The 23,377-nt window shown below is 36.0% G+C and overlaps 1 protein-coding gene across 1 annotated transcript in view; it reads left to right on the plus strand.

The window, feature by feature from the left end:
• Window positions 1-23,377, plus strand: part of LOC131045257 (gamma-glutamyl hydrolase 2) — a 96,985-nt gene that overhangs the window by 6,685 nt on the left and 66,923 nt on the right. The window contains exons 2-3 of the mRNA XM_057978809.2: window positions 1,538-1,624; window positions 23,171-23,260. Coding sequence (XP_057834792.1) covers window positions 1,538-1,624; window positions 23,171-23,260 — 177 coding nt within the window. The remainder of the gene's footprint in view (window positions 1-1,537; window positions 1,625-23,170; window positions 23,261-23,377) is intronic.

Below are 23,377 nucleotides of genomic sequence, written 5' to 3' on the forward strand. Positions count from 1 at the left end.
TACTTAAATAGCTACTTGTATTGCTTAGACCATTGCGACAAGGCACTAGAATTTGTTGTTGAATGAGTCAATTCTTCAACAAGAACACAACGGTCATTCTTTTGGCCACATTTCTTAGGCAGTTCACTCAATTCTGTAGGTCAATCTTCTAAGGCATCATTTGTGATCACTTCCTTTATTTGGACAAGAATCTAAAGATTCTCCTCCACTCACCCAGAGGTCTTGTTACTGCTTGTTGCTTTATGTAGAAGAATCCGGTAGAGTCATAAGCATCATCTATCCCTTCTATTTATAGACATACTAGGGCAATGATAATTCAGGGTACAACAAAATCGTTACATGTTAAATATCAGTCAAGCTTCATGGTCACAATCAAAATTATAAACTATAAAACACAAGTTCAAATATCACTATAAAATGCAAGTTCAAATATCACCAATTTATCACCTAGGAACAAATGACTTTGCTTGGAGGCCAAACTCAAGTATTAGGTTTTCTTTTTCGCTTGACCACCATCACAATAGGATACCAGCTTCATGATTTATTAGTGAGGTACACAACCATTTCTAGAGGTCACAACTAGTCTAAATTTTGCTGGGTTTTAGCCATGCAGAGCAATTTGGTATCATTTCTTCTTAGCCACCCCTAAGCTCAACACTTACCAACTTTAAATACACACGTGTGCACACACACATGCATACTCATACAAGACATAACATCTAGATCCAAATTGGACTCATATACACTATCTTGGGAGGGCTACAACCACTCCATTGGGACCAAGCACAAGTGAACCAGGGAATTTGGCTGCAACTGACTCATCCCCCTATAATGGTGGTGACCTTCATCTAGCCTCAACTGTGATGATCATCATTTGACAATAATCATGATGATTGCTTTGGCTACAAATTAGCATGTAACTCTGCTCTCCACTTAGTGGTGGCTACTGCACCTATTTCTAAGTAATTAATTACTGATTTAAATTCTCCGGATAAAGGGAAATATGATGTTTAGTCATGTAGTTCTTGAGCTCAACTACGGGCATTGACTATTTTTGTTTTTTGAACAGATAGTAATAAATATAGCATATATTGTGACACATTTAATGTTTTGAATCAACAATTAGCTGTAGCATTTTGTTATCTTTTATTTTTATTTTACATGTAAAACATTGATCGTATGGTAAATTTTGTTTATTTTTCTATAATCTTTATATTTTTTATTGTTACACCTAGGCTGTACCAGTCCCATATCCAAACCCCACCTGCAACTCAGTTTTGATATCTCATTCTATAGTTTGTTTTAATAAACATTAATGCGAATGCTATTGTTATGTCCTTGTGTAAGGATGCGCAAACTTAGGTTAATCTATTTCACAGTTCACCAATGAATTTGTCTTTGGTGCAAATATTTAAACTTATAATATCTTTACCACCAAACTTGAGCTTTTAAAACTTGCAATAAAGGATTTTTAAGATTCTGAATCTTTTCGTATATTATTAGGTTTTAAGTTTACATGGATTTTGTGCTTTACCAGAAATTTCGAGCAGTGAATGGTCTTATTTTCACAGGCGGAAGTGCTAAATATGGTCCTTACCATCAGACAATTAAAAAGCTTTTTCAGGTATGAATACTGGTATCTTGGGTGTGTTAACTTCTTAAAATTTGACAAACCAACAACTGCTATTGGTGTTTATTTTACAGAGATAGCATCAATAAAAGTTCTATTGTTTATGTAGATTTTGTTAGTCATTTGTTTTTGGCTTCTTAACACAAGATGGCCACTAGTATAGGTAGAAAAAGTTTGCATAAAAACCGAGGAATCAAACGAAGGATAAAAGAAACACAATGATGCAACTTCTAAGAAATTTTCTCTAGTTGTTATTTACCATTATATATGGCAACAATTTCAAGTGGCCTATAGTTAAAATTAGATTTAGAAACTAAAATTCTTAAGACCTATACAAGCAAATAGTTATATCCTTACAAATTATTTCCACTGCTAATTCATTTGACTAGCTTTTAAAGTTTTAAACAAGTGAGAAAGATCTTTTTGTATCCAATGACAAGATAGATATGGCAGACATTGGTTAAGTTATTTAAAACTAGCAAATATCTGTTCTCAGTATTGTGGTAGAGAAAATTTTATTTTTTCATTACTCAGCAGCTTCATAAGGATTTCTCCCTTATTGCCAATTAGTAAAAGGAGGGATGCAATGCAAGGAAACTGCAGTATATGGACAAGGAACCAACCCCTGTCACCATAATCACATCCTTTAGTGATTATATCAATATTTAATATAGTTGTTCCCATATTCGTTCACTCCTATACCCTACCTCTACATGTTACCATGCTACCATTTGTGAGACATTACTTGAATGGGTGGCAAAGAATGTAAGTGTTGAATCAAATCTTTTTTGTCTTAGTAAGAACCATTCTCAAAAATTACATTGTTATCTCCAATGCTCCTGGGTGACATGTCCCCAGGGGCTTTTGCAAGGATTTGGACTGGGGGGATGTTTTGGGGATTTGGGCATGGTGACAGGATGTTCCCACCTTGTTCCCTATTTTTCTGAAAATTGACATCCCAAGTATGCCTCTCACGATGGGGGACATCTCTTGAGAATGCCATAAAGGGGGAATCCAGGGTGTCTCTGATTTCCCTATGATGCCTTGACGTTGTAATGTCCCCTAATGGGACCGTCTTATATTTTGACCTTGAATCACAATTTTAGTGCATAGTGATTACAATAGAGGGACACTATTGTCAACTAAGCTTGGTCTGAACCCTGCACAACAGATTAATCAACATTTCCATTATGCCTTGATAGACTATATATTCAGCATTCTTATATATTGCATAGTTATATGAAGGATTCAACAACCCTTTCTCTCCCTACACCTGTCCTCATATGGAGCTCAAGGAGAATCACACAATTTGCCTCGAGCTCCAACAAGCCGAAGAGCACCACAGACCTCGTCAACTTGGCCTCTTGGCCCACACTTGGGGTTGGCGTACCTGCTGGAGCCTAGCGCTCTTGCTTCCTTGTATTCTCCCTTCATAATTGGATGGTGAGATTGAAAGGTGTTAGAGACTCCATCATATAATTTACTTTACCATCATATGAACAGTTAGTGATAGAAAGGCATCATTAAACTGTCATACATATTGCAGTCTATATTAATATTACTATTAAATTCTGCATAAGAACATTATCAGGCTTCATATTTTAAGCATACATATTCAGCTCATCCCCATGCATACCACCAAGAACAAAGATGTTACTGCCTGTAACTTAATAACAGTTTTGATCTGATCTGATCCATGGTGATGTCACTAGATGCTTTTGATTCATTTCCTTTATATCTCTCAATGTGAGGGAGAGGTCACATCTCTTCATCATGTATGCCCTTTAGCAAGAGACATGCCCTTTCCACCAATAGCACCCTTTGAAAGAGTGCAACTCTTCATTATATCTGCCCTTTGAAAGGGACATAACCTTTGATGATCAGATCTGCACTTCTTATTTAAATCAGATCTGCACTTCTGATTCCACAATTATCCCCTGCTCAAATGAGGTTCTCTTCTCCCTTTTATATCCCATGTTTGAGGGAGTCACAACTTTTCCTTCCATGTCTTTTGATCATTTATCAACTTAATTAAATTTTAATTATATTATTTTATATTTTAATTTTATTTTTTATTCTTTTGTATTTTAATAATAATATTATTATTTATTATTAAATTCCATTTCAAAGTGGGGACATTACAGACATTCCCCATGGATTCACACTTCTAAACCTGAAAAATAGCTCTTTTTTAATTTAAAAAATAATCCTATGTTACCTCGAGTTTCCGGGATAGGGATGAGTTTCTGGAATGGAAAGTTTTTTTGCCAATTTTGGGGATGGCTATATAAAATATAGGGAAAATTTTAAATATATAGGGGAATTTTAAATGTTCATATGAAAAATAGATAAAGCATGTATATATACATTATATTCTTATGAAAACATGGATAAAGCAGGTATATGTACATTGGAGAACCTTAACATACCACATTTGTGTTCAAAATTCATTGTCAATATTCAATATGCATTTATAATTCATTTTCAATACTCAATATGCATTCATAATTGAAAATATATTGTCAATATGCCAACACTTGTTCGCATGTAGTTCATTGTTTTCTTTCTGGTTGGAGGATATTTTGATAGTCCTCCATTTCTATTATGACCTACAACCGCTTCTTTATGCACTACAAAGTTTTGGGTGTTTGTGAAATTCTATACCAAGCTGTTATTCATATTTATGAGTGCTTTTGGCTATGATTCAGACCTGTTTACCTTTCATAATTGTCAAAAGTTGTGATGTCCCCAATTTTTAGGTTCTTTAGCAAGCTTTAGTAGCTGACACTTTGGGTTCATGTTGTTAATGCATGGTAGCTACGGTAAGATAAATGATTGAATGAGAGATAAATGAAGTCTCTCATTCAATCATTTATCCTATCGATTAAACCAGTAAGAAAAACTTCAAGCTATTTTATTTGATGATTATTCCTCATGTATATCAATATCGATAATCATATCATGGCATATTGGTAATCAACGATATTAACCATCTATCCCAATCTATATCGGATGTGTTCTCAACAAGAGATTATTACATTGCTATTGGGTGGCAAAGTAATGCACCGGTTAATGATTATAATCCTTAGTTAGTGATCGGTGTCGGTTAACATAGACACCGATCCACTTCGGTTAATTTGCAATGCCAAACGCCATCATTAATACCGATTGGCATATCGGTTAATATGCTAATATGATTACGTGAGTCCCGATTAATATCGGGTTGGTAAATATGTTATATGCTACGTAAACTCCGATTAATATCGGGCTGACAAATATGTTTAACACCGGTTGATATTATATACCAAAGGGTGCGATCAAGTAGTGTCTTGATCGGTCATGTCCATAAGACATGACCGGTCAAGGCACTGCTTGATCCTCCCCTCTCATATATATATATCATTTGGCATTTGAGAAAGAGGATATCGAAATCAATAAATACTCCTCTTACCTGCCAAACAAAGAAGATAGTCAGAATCATAATTGAGATAAAATACATAGATATATAAAGAATAAAATTAGAATACATCTTGCATATTGAATTGTAAATTGAACAAACATTTACACGTGAGCGTGTTCAGATGAGTAATTTGATGTTTCTGATGAGCTCAGTTGGTTTATTGGAGTTATACACCACTTTCCGAAGTGATTTTTGGCCTCTGGATTGGTCTCCAAGAATCTTGGAGAAGTCGTCTATTTTTAGTAAGTTGCCCGATCAGCCTTGTTTGCTATTATTCATTATCAGGATCACTCCAGTGCGATCGGAATTTGATTCCGATGTGTTCTAACAAGGTTTCACAAATTTGTTGCATTAATGAGTTATTTTAATTATTTTACTAAGGTTGCTTAAATTTAATTAAAATATTTAATTCCAACCTTATTGTTATAGCTCGTTGGAACTGGGGCAAAAAGTTTTTAAATCTTGGGTGCATAAAATAGTGACCTTAAGTGTCAAAATATTATTATATTATTGAAAGGGTCATTTTTAGAGGAAAAAGGGAGTTTAAATTAATAAAGTGACTATTAATTAAAGTACATTTATTTATAAAGTCACTTTATCTTAAAAGGTACACTTTATTCACTTTAAGAGAGAAGTGATATTTTAGAAAAAACTAAGTTTTTTATCCCACATTCATGGTTTCTTGGGAAATGAGCCCAATGAGAGTTATAAATGAAAGCATTAAATGCAGATTGGGACATCTTGGAAATTGGTATTCTTGGTATTTGTGTTTTTTGGAATTCAGTTCTGGAAATTTTTTGGCTTTTGGGGACGAAATCCCTCATTGGCAACATTTTCCACGTTTGTGAAAGACCGAATCTGGGAAATCTTTGAAAATTAAATCAGCAGAGATTGGGAAGCACGAAAAAATCAAGTTTGCAGGTTGAAGCTCATCCATGAAGGAATCACAGTACTTAGTTATTGGGTTTCTGAAGTGCAGATATTATTCTTCACAGCGCTGAAGTAATACTTTGGACTGTGCGACCAAATAGTGTTGAGATTAATACTATGGCAGGGATATATACAGTTATGACTGCAAAATTAACTGAGTAGAATTTGTAGTGGAGTGACAGGTGATTGCTAGAGTTTGCAGCGCTGAAGGTTTATAAAGCAGATTTGTAACTGGCCGTGGAAGTCACTTCATCTTTATTTAACAGGGAGCTTTCAGCAGGTCACACTTGGTGAGTTCAAAGTTAACACAGGCTATTCGATTTGGGGTGGAACTCACTAATATCACCCAGCAACTCAAGCCGTGGTTCAAAGGGAGCACATGAGGGGGTTTATTTCTGCTATCGACCGCAGTGTATAGTGTGCCCAACCAACAAGTCACGCACCCCTTCTTACATAGGCGATGCACAAGGAAGAATAGACGTGTGGGCAGAGTGCAAATGGAAAGAAGGACTAGTTGACGTTCCAGCAAAAGCAAGTAACCGTCTACCCTTGGGACAAGAGGTGTAAGCTAAATATGCCTTTAGACCAGCCAGCAATGATCAGCAGCAAAATACCAGGTTCATATTTGCAAATGTAATATCATAAAGCTTTGTTAGGAGCTGTGTTATTAGATTATCTTTGAGTAACACTCTGTTGGACTGTGATATTTGAGGAGATTATTAGTTTAAATAGATTCATTTAGTTGTGGAGAGTTAAGTAATTCATTTGAGAACTTCTAGCTGTTATATGATAAGAAATGACATATGAATCCTTGCTGCTAACATACTATGATATGAGGAAATGAATGCTTGCAATGAATGAATAAAAAAAAACAAAAAAAAAAAACACCAGGCACCAGCATAACCATGAAACTTCTCACTGAATAGAAAAAAATAGAACAAGGGAGACAACCTATTACAAAAGTCCAATTTTGCCAACCTGCAACCACTTTTTTATGCACTACTGAGTTCTAAGTGTTTGTGAAATTTATTACCAGGTGATAGCCCTGAAAACGACTATGCAAAATTTGGTGTCCCTGACAATGTTTTTGTCATTTTGAATTAATGTTGCTCTCTGTTTTACCCTCAGGGTTTAAGGTTTTTAGGTTTAGATGTTCCTGAGTGAGCCTTTTATTTTAAAACCTAAATCTTGTTATGTTTCTTCATTACCTTTTTACTTAAACATGAGGGTCTTTTCTATTGTCGAAGGGACTGTGTTCCTTTCCCTAGGCGTTATTTCTTTTGCCGGCCTTTAAATTTTTCCTAGAGACTGTCTTTTTCGTTGTGGTCGGGCCCCTCTTTAATATTTCTGTGGGTATTTATTTTCCCTAAGTCCGGCCTTAATATTTCGATTTATCTCCACGTTTAAGTGCAAGCAACTAAAAGTCCCATGAATTTGCACGTGTTTTAAATGAACGGTGATGTTATGACCCAAGCGGAAAGATTCTCGAAGGATAGCAGCGAGTATTAGGTGGACTTTGTAAGCTGGATGTAATGAACGAGCAGATCGAACGACCCTCGCAATCTCATGATGAAAGATGCAGGGAGGTTAAGGATCGCGACATCACGAGATGATGCCACGTGTCCCAGGCAAGTTGAGCAAGTCCGACAACGGGGCAGCTGACAGAGTCAAGATTCAAAGATGATTTGGCAACGCTTTGTCAAGCTTTTAACGGGCCCATTGGCTACGTTGGAGGGTCAATATCAATGATGACCGATGGTGATCGCGCAATGTGCCATGCTGGACAGATCTATGGTGGAAACATAGTGTTTTTCAAAAGGAGTGATTTGGACTGTTTCATTGTTATTCACGTGGGAAAATAAAGGCAGAAGGAGATAAACTTGTCTACATGGAATAAATAGAGACAAGTCGAGGCACGTGGATGCCTAATGATTTTCAAAAGGCCAATTTAAGAGGTGTTTTGTTGGGTTGAGTCGTATTAGTGGACAAAGTTGGTAGTACTAGAGGTGGCAATATTAGCAAGTTTTCATTGCCACCACGGAAAGAAGTTGATCTTCGGAGGGATGAAAGGGATAAGGATGATTTATGGGTTGGAAGCAAAGTGATCAATGACCTGTCAATAAGATCATAGGACGCGTACTGTCAGAGATTCTCACAGTAAGGCAGAAAATCAAGAAATTGTTGTCGAGAAACTTTCAAAAGATAAAGACTTAGTATCCAAAAAAAGGGATTCTGAAGCAGAAATTTTGCAGTCAAGAAATCAAGAAATTAGGAACAAAATCGTTCACGTAAGGTGAACTTGGTCAGAGGGTAGTGAATTGGCAGTTTGAGTCTGACGATGTTTTTTGATTTGATGGATATGATTTCTTGAATCCATTTTGCTGGCAGGATGAGTAGAAAAGCATTGGAATGATGATTTTTTCCATGCATGAACACCGCCAAGAAAGGTATTTTCATTATAAATAGATCTGGGTGGTGTCTTCAATTGGTAGAAAGAACAAAAAATTCATTATTTTCTCAAAAGGTTTTGAAATGGTGAAAATGATTTTTGAGCAGTATCGTGCTAGGAGCTACACTGAGCTCTGTGACATCGGATGGAATTCTTTTGTGAGTATGCTTATAGTCAATGGAGTCTTGAAAATGGGGAGGATAGTCAATGGAGGCTTGAAATCCATTTTTTATCAGAACAAGCCCTGCAGGACTCATCCTCCGTCTCTCCTTTGTCACTCATTGGTAGAGGGTTAAAGGAGCCTTATAGAGGAAAAGGAGCAGAACAAGGTTGGGATTGGGGCGGCAGCCAGTCATTTCTGCAACAGCATGGAAGCTGCAACGCCTTCTCATCACTTTATTTTCCTCTGTGAGCTCCTCTTTCCATTTTCTCTGATCTTGGGCATCAAGATTGGAGGTCCTCTAGTTTAGGGGCGTCTTTACTTCTTGTCAGGACCTAATTTCCCTTCCCGAAGGGAAATGCTCTATAGAACAAAGATGATGCATCTCACGGTCCATCTGGAAGCATCTGCAGTGATAGTGGCACGACTCAGGAAGTTTTGTTTCTACCAAAATGCAGTTAGGAATTTTGGTTCTACTTCATCATGAACACCAGCATGGACAATCTTTTGGGAGACTGTGAGGAATATTTCTATAACAAAGTTACAAGCGGTCTTATGAGCTTGTGACAGGTGTCTCCTCTGGCTTGAAGCTTGTTTGCTCCCTTGTTTCTATTAAAGGGAATTCAGGGCCATGAGACAGAGGTCGAGAAATTTGGTCCACAAGTTTGGATCCAAACCCTTGGTCATGTATAGTAAGTCTAGGTGAAATGAGTAGGCTGTAATAGGAATTTGCAAAGCAAATAAAATGAGTCTTGTGTCTTATTTTCTTTCAGATTCTTGAAGGAGTTATATGTAAGATAATTTGTAACAGAAAATAGCTTATTAAATGAATGAAAGCATAGTTCAAACTTATTTTCTCCAATATGTAACTCTGTTATGTTTTGAATGAGTAAGATTAAGGGTTTTTCTCATTCATTGCATTGTTGTGATGTATGTGTTTTCTATCTTATGTTCTAATCTAAGGGTTCGGTTAAATTGCCTAGATAGGGCTTATACATGGATTTCGTTAAGTATTTTGGGTTGGGACAGATAGATGAGATGCATTGTAAGGCGGTGTTGTCTTAAGATCTCCAGCTATTAGATTAATGTTCTGTTATATTTTCATCTTATGTTTCACAATTGTAGTCGCCCAATGGATAAGACACTGGTCGTGGCATGTAGTCATTTCCAGTAACAGTTCTTTACTCATAACTCATCGACAGCTTACTGTAAATCACTCATATCAGAATATCTTTTCATTTTTGTATATGTTATTGCTTGTCGAAAGTCGTCTCACGCTTCGAAGAAGGTCGAGGATCACTAAGAGCTAGCCACTCTGTAGCATTCTCCCTTTTTGTTGAGCCCCTTTTAGGAGTGAGACCTTCTGCTTTGTTTTAATGTCTTCTGCAAGTGTGGTGCGGAGATTGCAGGAGCATTAAGGGATCACCCTCTCGGGTTTTGCAGAGCCCGAAGTGAAGAAGGGTTGGCATAATCCTTGTCATATGTTGGTCCAAGTCCCCGAGTATTTCTAAACAGTCTGGAGTTGGCCTCTCCATGCATGATTCAAGGGCCTGACTTGGTTCCTGCCCCTGCGGCAGTGTAAAATCCCACCGTGTGCATCCTGGGGAATCGACACCAGGCTGCTGCTCATTATTTCTAAGTGCTCTTGGAAGTGATTCAAACATGTTTACCCATCATATTAGTGAAAATCCAGTTTTATGGACCTATGATAAAATTTAAAAATGTTTTTTTTGGAGCATTTGAGTCTTTTTTTTTAAAATGTGTTGGGAAAAGGGGATGGCTGGCCGTCCCCATAGGGGATAGGGGGACATCCCCCAACCATATTGGGTACAGGGGGATGTCCCCAATTTTCTGGGACGTTTCCCACAAATTTTGCAATTTTGGGGATGGCGGGGGACGTCCCCTAGCCGTCCCCAAGTCCTTGAAACGTCCCTGGTACAGGGATGGGGCATTTTAGCTTGGGGACGCGTCTGCGGATTAGGTTAGAGCAAAATCACAATATTAAACATCATTGCACAACAAAAATAGCTCATATAAAGATTATGGTGATTTTCTTAATGTTCTTGGTCTTTTACATGCTCCCTAAAGCACCAATTGTTCTTCTTTTTGGGCAAGCAGCTGAGGATTACTGCACCAACATCAGCATTATGATATTATGCTTTCATACAATGATTACCATGATAATTCAGCTACTACTATTGTAGGATCTTTGGATGCTGCAAAATACAACACAAGCTACCTGTTTATTTGTCCAGCCAGATTTCTGCAACAACAGTTCAGTATGATGCTTCCTATATATGTTCAAACAATTGGTATAAGCATTAGAGCTTCGTTGTTGTAAGCCTATGATTCTTCTACTATATCAGTGTTGCAATGTCTTGCTGATTCAGATTTTATTTTTAAAATAATACCACATTTTTTTCCCTGTCAACATACCACAACACATGTTTTTAAAGAGTTTTGTAAGGATTACTATCAATAGCTCATTAGCATCATCACATAGCAGGATAGAATGAGTAGATCCAAATCATAAGCTTGAAATGTTTGATGGTACTTTGAAGTTTCAGCTCATTTGTACAATGGATTCCAATTTTCAGCTCCTATGATCATTGATATTCAAAGACCAAAACCCAATATCTTCCTCCCACCCAATCTGTAGCCTCCAATCTGTGATCGAGATAATTATCCATCTCAGTTGTTAGCATCTTTCTATTCAATTACTTTCAAGGATCAAAGTTCAATCTGATTGGCGGAAAAGGGGAAGGGTATGAAGCAACTCTAATGAATATTTTCTTCAAAATCTGGATCACCAAACTCAAGCAAATCAATGTATTCTCTCACTGAAACTAATAACCAAATAGGGTGGATCTTTCACCACCGAAACCAGACAAATTGTAGAGGGTCTTTGTCCTCAAGAATCCCGAGAAGAACTCTCAAAATTCATTTCAATAACATTTCGATATGTGTGCAAACTTAGAATAAGAGAATGAGAGCTTGAATCCCAATATATAGACTTGGAGGGAGAAATTAGGGCAAATTCTAATATTCAAATATAATATTTTCCTGAAAAAGGCCTTGTTGTGTCGTTTTCACACATTGTCCTGTTGCAAATGGGGGCCACCACTTTTTCGCTTTTTAGGGTAGATGTTTTGCCTAGTTGTCTTAGTCGTTAGCCTTACATGAGAGGGGAGTAGTCCATTGTGTCAAGGTCAAAAGAGAGGGATGTTGTTAGAAATGTCAAAATTGTCAAGTTACAAGTGTGTTGAGGTAGCCTAAGTTAGACAGTTCATTCTTTGGAATGACAAGTTTACGCTTTGCCTTAAATGGAATGAGCAAAAACATTTAAATTTTTTGGAAAATAATAAAAAATAAAGTGAAATCTGCTTTGTCTCAATGGAAGACGTTTTTCTACTGAAAAAATCAACACAATCTCAATGGAGGTCATTTTTCCCCTCCGTTTTGAGCACCAAATTACCTATAAACATGTGTTTGGAATGTTTAGTCCTGATGAGGGCTGTTTTTCCACTTGGAAAGAAAGTTTTCAAGGCAAAAAATACATTAGTCCCAATGACCCATGTTTTTCCATTCCTAGGACTTTGTTAATAAAGGAATGAAGATGTCCGGATGTGTGATGTCCCCAAATTGGACCTCATGAAATATTGTTGATATTGAGAAAGCTCCTTGTATTATCTTTATAATAAAGTTGATGCAGTTGAAACCAAATGGTTTGAAGACAATGTATTAATAATGATCAAGATTATTATCACAGTGATTATCATTACCAATAAGGGATTCACATTTATATCAATCAAGGCATATTGAAGACTCATCCGATGAAGGACAATGATTTTTATGAATTTTATTAATATGAAGAGGAATTACATACACTGATGGAGGAGACTTGTGAGCAAGTATTAGATATTGCATCTCGACCATCAAGATTAAGCATTGACATGGAACAATAAAACAAGCATATTGATTATATATGAAGACGTTAGGAGATGAATGAAATTTGACATTATTCCCCATTCAAATACATAAAACTCGATACAATACTCCAGCCATTGTAATACATTTGAATCAATATCATTGGGTCCTTCTAGGATCACCTTTCCAAATAGAAGTTACGACTCAATATAATTCAAACCCGATATTGGGTAAAGAAGGATCCACGTCAGGTTGGAATAATGAATCCCGCAAGGATTGTGCAACGAAGGCAACGTTTCAACACCGATATCTAGCATTATCATAGGGGATCTTGACCAGATATAAGTGAAGATAGCCGTCATTGCAAAACCATGGGGAAAATTTGAAATTATTATTAAGAAAGCCCGATGTAGAATAATGAATAGAATGGTGCGATTTGTATATAGCTTATTATGATTTGAGTATCTTCCCAATATAAGGCATGATAGTTTGAGAGGCTATCTTTCTAAAAAATAATGATCTACGTGGTAAGGTTAATGATCGGGACACTATCAATGAGATGACAATATTGATCACTTATCAGGTCGCCGCTAAGAAAGGTGATTATCAATAGTATCGAGATTATCGACTAGCAACACATAATAGTGATGGGGTTCAAGACAGCAGATCCGGTAACAAGCATCAATCATTTAAAGGCACAATTTGTAAATGAAATTAATATAACCACTACCGCTAGCATGAGAGTTTGTAAGGTGCGATCAAAGAATATTGACCAAGGCAGAGTCGACATATGTGATAATTAAATACAGCGATTATAATAAATTTCCATTATGTCCAAAACCAGTCTAACTAAAGGTGGCAATGATTGCTTAACATACAATTGCACAGCAATCATAATATGAAGTATAATTGGCACCCTTTGGAAGTAAACCAATGGTTATGAAGAAGTCTAATTATGAAGAGAGATGTCTCATCGACTTTAAAAGGTTGTCATCTATTGGTTTGAGCCGTATAAGAGCAAGTTCAAAGACACTCAAATTGGGGGAAGGAATAGGTATGATTATGATAGGGAATAGAAAGGATTACACTATATTGATTAAGTCCCACGAAGTACAACGGAGTACACATTAATAATTACCAAGCCAGCAATAGGAGGAGAGATAATATGAAAGTGATTTAGAACAGAGAACAATCAGGAGATAATAAATGACTATCAATTAAGAAAAGGAATGATTGATTGTGAAGGAATGTGACCCCAAGGAATGCCACCCTTCAAAGATATATATGTAGTGAATAACACATCCATCCCTGGAATTATGAACTGAAAACTTATCTCTTCTTTTATCCATATTTTATTTAAAGTCAGAAATCAGATTAATGCCCCTAGTGAGCAATGTCATTGGCACAACATTGTGTGCACAATCTTATCAATTTCCAATTTGACGCAGCCCTCTAAGTTATGAATATATCAGTTGTAATCAGAGGAAGCCTTTTATCTCCTTTATCCATATTTGGATCTGCTATATGAGCACTTGCCATATTGGCTATTATTGGTCACATATCTACAAAGGAAGATCAGAAATAACATCTTGTTGCAAGAGTTAATCGACTACATCAGACATAGCAGCATCATTCTAAATTGCACAAGCATATCAACATAATAGACATAGCAATTATTGCTATAAGCCGGTTACAAGCACAAAATTCTACTTCAGATACATCACCACTGATATATATATCAGAATCAGCATCAGACTAACATTGCAAGGATCATATATTGTATATCTGAATATCTAAGATATCCATTGCATAAACATTAACATTCTTCAAATGAGGAGATAAGTCCTATGCTTTGAACTATTCTCAGAATTTTAAGTTAAATATCAAAATAAAATGTCTTCAGTTTGGGTAAATTTTTTATTCCAGTTCTCACTTTAAGTTGGACTTGTTGTTTCAGGATTAAATTAAGGAAATTCCTGAATGGGGACATTATAGGATGGAAAGTCCCAATGACCTTGGATTTTCCACTCAGGATAGAGAAATGAGTTCATAAGGACAAAGAGTCCCGATGGAGGTCGGATTTCCACTCCAGGACTTAGTTTACAAGCACATGAAGATGTTATTGTGGAAAGTCCTGATGACTAAAGAATCTCTACTCAGGACAAAACAATGGAATTTAAGAGTCCCGATGGAGGTCATTTTTTCACTTGATTTACAATGATGAAAATGCACAAGGAAACAAGAGTCCTGATGACCCATGATTTTCCACTTGGAGAATAAATGATCAAGGTGATGCAAAAACAACAAGAATTGAGTGTCCTGATGTTGATCAAATGTCTACTTGGGGCATAGTTACAAGGATATGACTGAATTTCATTGGGAATGAAGTGTCCCAATGGACCTCAATTTTCCACTAGGCTGATATGACATTATATTTATCCCACATTTATTGTGGAGTGGAACAAATGAGGTAAGAATGAATAAACATGCAAGTGGGTGAGCAAAAGTAATGTAAGTGTGAAAGATGCCAACCATTGATTTTGACAGCTGATTTGTTTGTTTGATTCAATTCTTTTGCCAACGTATAATTATTTTGGTTTTTGAAGAGATTTTAGGATAACTTGCATATACAATTTGAACTCTGATTTTAGAACTCTGATTTTTATTACAGCAGTACAATTTGATAAGGAAAGACCATTTATTTTTGCTCAAGGTGCAAATTTGCACACCAGGAGTCCAAAGCTTGCCTGGTTGAGCCTCCTTAATTGACCGAACTTCAATACATGCTAATGTGTGAGCTCCCAGAGTGTGGAATTAGCTCCAAAAGACTTTATTGACTCTGAAATGAATTACCAAAAACAATTGGAGAAGATCTAAGCAGATCCAGATTGATTTCCAAAACCTTGCCAGGAGAAGTCACCCAATTTGACCTCTTTTTCCCAATAAATTGCATATGTAGCTCAAATGAGATATGGATTCTTTGAAATAACCACTAATCTGCCTTATTCCAATCTCAACAATGAATTCCCAGGCAAAAGCCGATTCCAAAACCCTCCTGTTTATTTATTTGATCTCCCAAGCTAGCTAGAATGGTACAGTCTATCTGGGGAAGTACGACTGGCCCCAAATGTGCATCATTTTCACTGAAAATGATCAAATTCCTGCTCAGATCTGAATTTCAGAATGATAACTTTCTGTAGCTATCATTAAAACTATGATTTTAGCCCTCCTTGACCAGATATAAGCATTCCAGACAAATCGATATGTTGAAAAGTGAGAGGGGTTTCGTCCTTTCACCAAGAAATGGAGATTTTTTTCGTTTCCAAATCCATTCCAAAACTCTGCCAAACTCGTTGCAGACCTGTAGAAGATAATACTCTCTCAAAAAATAAACAACTCAATGCCAACATGATTGTCAAATTCACTTTTTATTTCAGCTCTAACTTTAATTTCGAATTAGGGTTTCATTTCCCCTTTTATTAATAAAATAACTTTATTTTATTTATGTCTCCTTATGAAAATTGAACCGCAAGGGGCCTCCATCATTATTTTAATTTGACCCCTTCATTATTATAGTAATATTTGCTAAAATGCCTAGGTAAGAGGGCCAACGAATTGTTATAACTTATTTCTCCATAAAGTGATTATAATATCACTTTATTATTATTTTATTAAATCCGAACTTAAGAAATATTAAAATATTTCCTTATTTATTAATAAAATGAGATCTGGGGCTCAGTTTGGAATTCCATCTGAAGTGCTATGATCACTGCTGACGACTGAAACCCTGTAGGCTGACTTGCAGTTCCTCCTAAAAAATAGGAGCTCGCCCTAAAAAAATAGGAACCTCGCTCAAAGTGCCAAAAACTGTCCAAGAGGCTCCATCTTAGCTTCGTGGTCCCTCGGATGGTCAACCAATTAACTGCTAGTTCTCCCTAAAAAATAGGAGACCTCCCTAAAAAGTAGGAACTGTCGTTTGAAGGTCCAAAACAGCTCACAAAGCGCCTGCAAAGCTCCATGACCCTCAAAATGAGTCCCCTAACCATACAATTGACCTATGAGAACTCAAATGATAGGTCAACCCCTGCTCATCTCATGTTGCCTAGAAAAGGGGACATTACAAAGAATTTCAAGGATAAATTTGTCCTTATGCCCATTGATTTTCCTACCTTGCTGGTTTAATATTTATTCATCCCACATTTGCTGTGTGGTGAAAACAAGAGTGGAAATGCTGAATAAAATACCTGTCAGAGCATTAAAACGATCATTAAGTTGCTGATTTGATGCCAAAGAAAGAGGGATTGAGATTGCCTTAGGCATCAAGGGAGAAGATGCCACCATTACAGACATCTTGCAACACATAAAAGGAAGATGCCATTGCCAGCCAAGACACATTTTCTTTAGGGAAAATCGCATCAGTCCCAGTCATACAAATCCAGATTGCATCAGCCACTTGAAACGCACAAGGAAGAGAATAGCATTCGGCTGATAAAGGACAATTTTCAGACTGTGTATATACTCAGAAATCAGACCTAGACAACTGAGTTATGCAGACTTATCATCTCACATTCTGAGTTAGGGAGGCAATTTCCAGACTTCTGAGACATTCTCAGACATTTCTCTGACTTGTACATTCAGAAACCAGGTTAAGTCAGCAAATTTGGTTGCAACATCACTCCAAATTCTGCGTTAGAAGATAAATTCAGACTTGCAAGTCATAATCAGACCTTTCACAAGTCTGAAATTCAGGTTTCCTTAAGGCAAAATTTCCACATTTAGATTGAGACCTTCACATTTTCCAGAATCAGTATTACACAGTTCCAATTTTCTGATTTTAGAAAGCTAATAAGTCTGAAAATCAATTGAAATCAGAACCTAAGTTAATTCTGGAAAATTAATTGTTCAAATTACCTATCACAAGTTGGGACAAAAGTTGGGAACAAAAGGGTCCCTATGAGGTTGTATTTTCCACTCAGGGATCAATGAGGAGTTGCATCAAGGATAAGGACTAAATAGTCCCTATGGAGGCCGATTCTACACTTGGGGACTAAATTTGCAAAGAGATTGAAAGGGGATGTGCAAAATGCTTTGTCCCTATACCCATTGATTCTCCACCAAGGGACAAATCAATTCAAACATGACAAAGTAGTCCCTATGACCAGCAAATACCCATTGATTCTCCACCAAGGGACAAATCAATTCAAGCATGACAAAGTAGTCCCTATGACCAGCGAATCCCCATTGATGAAGACTCATTTAACATAAAATTGGTCCCCATGGGATTCGATTTTTTATTAAGGGTTCAAATCTATTAAAGATCAAAATGAATTAAGGATTCATGAGTCCCCAAGGGAATCAAGTTCCCATTCTCATGTGGTGAAAGGATTGATGGTGCTTTCATTCATTTCATAGGTGTTTGATTCAATATTCGTTTGTTTTATAGGTTTTCTACAAGGAAGGGAAGTGTGATGATCAAGGCTTGAGGTGAAAGAGGATGCAACTTGCAAGGATACGAAGGGCTCAACACTTCAAAGAAACAAATGATGAAGGATCAGCTCCAAGATGACGAGCAAGTGAAATGCAAGAATGAAGAAACTCAAACAATGTTATGAGGAAGAGTCAAGGTTCAAATTCAAAAGACTCTACAAGCATATTGCAAGGGCAATAACAACAGGACTTCTAGAAATGAAGGAATCCAACATCAATACACTTGAAACAGAGATGAAGACTAGCTCAAGCATGAGGAAAACTTCACCATGATGGTGAACAAATGAGGGAAAGACAAATCCAAGACACGAGCATTTTGGATTCCATGTTATGAAGTAGGAACTACATCAAGGGATCTCAAAGTCAATGAATGTTAAGGAGGAAATAGTTTAAGGGGAATTCCCTAACATAAGAATGAAATGCAAAATATCACAAGGAATTCCAAACATCATGAAGAATGTTCAAGAGTTGGTCAAGTCTACAAGGCAAGCTAAGGTGGCATCCCAGTCACCATTTGTTCAATCAAAGGGTACCAAGTCAGCATTCATTCAAGGATGGAATAAGTGACACGTGATGCTACATCAAATATTATTTATCTTACCTATCCTCATCTCTCATTGGCCAATCTATTGGTGGTTGTAACAAACCCTAATTAGGGTTTCTATCTTTCGATCTTGGCCATATTGAATCAATCTAAGCCATTCATTGTAATGAAACCTCTATATAAGGTTCAATTCTCTCATTTGTAAAGGGCAAATGTTAGAAGAGTAGATGAATAGTTGGTAAGGCAATTTGGAATTAGAAGTTAGAGTAGGAGTAGATTAGGAGAGAAGGCAAAGATTGTTGCCAAGATCTTGTTGCAAGAGACATATTATTTTTTCATTGAAGTTAAGGTGAATTTCATATGTTGATTCAACATGTTGCATGGTCTCTACTTCTCATTTGTTTTAATGTTGGTTAATTGAATGAAAGATTTTGTGGATGATTAATGGTGAAATTTGCATATCCATACTACTAGCAGTTTGCTGATTGCCTTGTGTGGTCAACTGGGATATTTATTCAAGCTAACTTCAATTGCTATTCACACATTGATATGCACGCCTTGATGGTGTCTATGTTGTTGGTGGTAATTTGAACATCATATATTTACCTTAGAAGATCGCACTAGCTTTGTGGAGTTGTTCATTGATATCAAAGTGAAGTGTAATAGAGTTTCACCAAGTCATTCACTACATCCTACATTCCTAGGATTAGATTAGACTCTTTAAACCATTTCCTTTTGTTCTTTCTTTGTTAGATGAGTTAATTTCCACGTTCTAGTAACGTTCAAACATTCAAGCATTCATATACAACGCAAGTCCCCTTGTGATATCAGCATTATCACATCAAACCATTGAGCTTATCCACACGTCAAGACCTGACATTTCGGAACTTGGAGTCTTCCAATTGATCACATAGTTTAGCATTTGGGAAGATTTTGTTCAAGAGAGGATAAGATACCTTTGTATTTTATTCTATGTTAGAGGTGTCTAAAAAACACATCAACAGACCCCCATAAGACTTTTTAAAAACAACTTATGTCTTTCAAGTCTAGGCATCCCATTTGGAGACACACTATGAAATATTAATTGCTTAAGCTATATTAAAGTCACTTTTTAAAACACTTAAGTGAGAAATATAAAATATAATTTTTCCATCACCTTAGAGAATTTCACCATGGTATTGAAAAAGAGAACACTTCTCACTGAAGCGAAATCCAAACTGGAACATATGCCAAGTGCCTAAAATAGAACTTAATAAAAATAGCATATACTAAAAATAAAATTGTTGTTGAAACCCATTGAAACTGAAAACTTGATCTCTCCATAGAACACTGAGTCTCCTAACTTTGACTAGCTTACGGGAACCCGGGTATATAGGCTAACAGAAAGCACAACAAACTAGGTGCAAGAAGGGGACATTACAAAAGTACAAGGGAAGGATTGTATCTTTGTAGTAGTAGATCGACTCACCAAGTATGCTCATTTCAACATCATATCTTCCGAATATAGAGCTCCACAAGTGGCTGATCTATTCTCTAGAGAATTATTTAAACTACATGGACTACCTAAAAATATTGTTAGTGATAGAGATAGTAAATTTATTAGTTTATTTTGTAAGAACTCTTTTGGTTGACTGGAACAAAATTAATCCCAAGCACTAGCTACCACCCACAAATGGATGGAAAAATAGAATTGCGGACAAATGGCTTGAAGGGCATTTAAGGAATTATGTTATAGGACAACAAACAACAAACAATATTGGTTATATGGCTTCATCTTGGAGAATATTGTTACAATTCCACTCAACATATGTGAATTGAAATGACTCCCTTCTAAGCACAATATGGTTACGAGGCATTATCATTAATGAATTTGATTCTTGTAGATAACAGAGTCCCTGGAGCTAGGGACTTGATGCAGCAAAGTATGGATATTTTAAACACTCTCAAAGAAAACTTACAACAGGCCCAAAACAACAAAAGATATATGCTGATTGCCACAAGTTAGAGAGAACATTTAAAATTGGAGACATGGTTTTACTAAGGTTACAACCTTATTAGAAATCCTCTCTCAAGGGAAGTGGTTTAGTGAAGCTCAAGCCATGATTTTATGGACCTTATAAGATTACATGAAGAATAGGAGAGGTAGCTTATGACTTGGAACTACCAGCAAATAGAAGAATTCATAATGTCTTTCATGTATCCTGCCTCAAGAAGGTACTGGGACAACATATTACACGGTGTCCTTAATTAACCTCACTTGACAATGATGGTAAATTGATTTTGGAATCAAAAGCAATCCTTGACATGAGAGAAAAGAGGTTAAGAAATGAAGTTATTTCAGAATATTTGGTTAAGTGGAAAAATCTACCTATGGAGGATGCCACATGGGAAGGAGTAGACATCTTTGATCGTTTGAATTTAAAATTGCTTGAGGACAAGCAATCTTGGGAAGGGCAGACTGTCATGTTCCCACCTAAATTTAAATATTCCCAATTAAATAATATGCCCATCTATCCCTTACAAGATTAATAAAAAAATGCAAGATGATATTAGGCGGTAGTTAAGAGGACAACAATCCATAATTAGTAATTACAATGATATAATTCTTTAACAGTAACAATTTCCTTCTAATAAAGTACAAATAATAATTAACTAAAAATCAAAAGGTGTCCAAAGGGTTATGACTATTGGAGTCAAAGTGGTATATAAGAAGATAAATCAAGGGAAAGGAAGAGCAATTCAAAAGATACAATTATTTATGCATCCTTCATGGAGTATGAATCAATTAGTCAGCCATCTTGCACACGAAACCTCTCATTGATCAGAAATTCAAGGACGAAAACACTTAATTTCCTCATCAAGTTAGTGGACAAAACCCCCTAACTTTAACAAGAATATTTCAAGACATTTGTACAAATGAAATAGTTGCAAATTGCAGGAAAGATTACAGCAGATATTCAAAAATATGTTTGCATTTTCAAAATTATATTATTAAATTTTAAATATTTAATATAATATAAAATTTTAATAATACTTGTAAGCCCTATAGTGAATGTGGGATATTTATGTAAAGAAAAAATAAAGAAAATTATAGAATGGGACATTACACGATCTAATATGAGGTAGTAATATAGATTTAATTCTATTGAGCTGCCTGATAATTGACAAGAGACATCATGGCATTGGAATATTTATCTCAGTGACCATTGCATATCTTGGTGACTTGGAAAAAGGGATAGGAAAGGTAAAGGAAGCCATGGGTCCCAAATCGCACCCTAAGTTGTATTAAATATTAAGCATGGAAATAGTTAAGGGTATCATCCAATTTCACTCAGCTTGCACTTAATGAAAGCAGAAATGTTTAGCTCTAAGGTGTGAGAAATTGTGAGGAAGAAGTCATTTATATTTGCTGAAGGATGAAGTCAATAATTTGATCACAGCTTCTGCTCTATATTTATTAGAAATCATAACAATCATAAAGAGATTCAAAGGAGGGGTTTATGAAATGATAATTAAATGTTGTAATTAATTAAGTAGAGGAATACTCCTTATATAGAAAATTACAAGACGATCTTTCCATAATGAAAATGATTGAGAATAGAAACACGAAAGACAGAAAGGAAACTTCTTAAAACTAACTAAAGACAAAAGACATAAACGGAAGTTTCTAAATACTAACTAAGTTACTAAGATGACCATTATATCAATATTACAATATTATTTTAATAGTTGAGAGGTATCTAGGAAGCAGCAATTCAATCCAAGGCTACTCCAAATGCAGTTTGTGAGAAGAGCTGTTCGTTCACTCACTGCCAACCATACTTTAGCAGTCTTGAATTTGACATAACAAATTTGAGAAGGTTATAAAGGGAAGATACTTAGTCTTGGGTGCCCCTGTGCATTCAGCAGGCCTGTTACAACTCCAGCGAAATGCCCAGTCCAGGTTATTTCATCTAGAACATCAGTTTAGTGGATACAGATTGCTGTACAAGGTCAGAGTGCAATTAAATTCCATTTTATGAAAACCGTGTATTAAAAACCTCTAGCAGTGGGTAATTAATTATATTAGAAATATTTCTGAGTGGGGGTGCATTTGAAATTTGCTATTTGTCCTTTCATCAATCTATGGAGAGAAATGTTAGTTCGTAATGTGTTGTCTATATTATTATCTGGTTAAAGCTTGCATAATTATAACAAGAGCAGCAGCATTTCAAACGGGCATTTTGTCAATCATTTGAAGAGATTTCATTTTTTTTTAGTGAGGTTCATTACATCTTTCCGATCCTCCTCACTTAAAAAAATTGTCATTTCCATTGTAGTTTGTCCTTGAGAAAGTCTCTTGTGAGATTGATTGTGTTTTCAACTTCACCATATTCTCTTACACCTTTGATAATTGAATTTTTTAGGCTTTCACTTCTTACTTTGTGTTTTTAACTTCACCATATACCTTTAAGGTTCTCAGAAACAATGGGAATTTATATGTCATCTTATTTAATGTTACTAAAACATACCAGCATTGCTACTTCATGTTTTGATTTGTATGATTTGTATTTTTTAATAACAAATCATCATTTCTGTTGCAGAGAGCTATTGAAGAAAATGATAATGGAGAATACTTCCCTGTGTATGCTGTTTGTTTAGGTTTTGAGATTCTCAGCATGATTATTAGCCAGGTGAATTTCTATCTTTGTGCTACAGATTAAGCAAAAAGATTTCCAGAATTGATTGAAATTAAGAATGTGTGGGGAGATGTGATAGGAAACGTTAATCAGGAATTCAGACTGAATTTT

Source organism: Cryptomeria japonica, chromosome 2, assembly GCF_030272615.1.
Source record: "Cryptomeria japonica chromosome 2, Sugi_1.0, whole genome shotgun sequence".
NCBI lineage: Eukaryota > Viridiplantae > Streptophyta > Pinopsida > Cupressales > Cupressaceae > Cryptomeria > Cryptomeria japonica.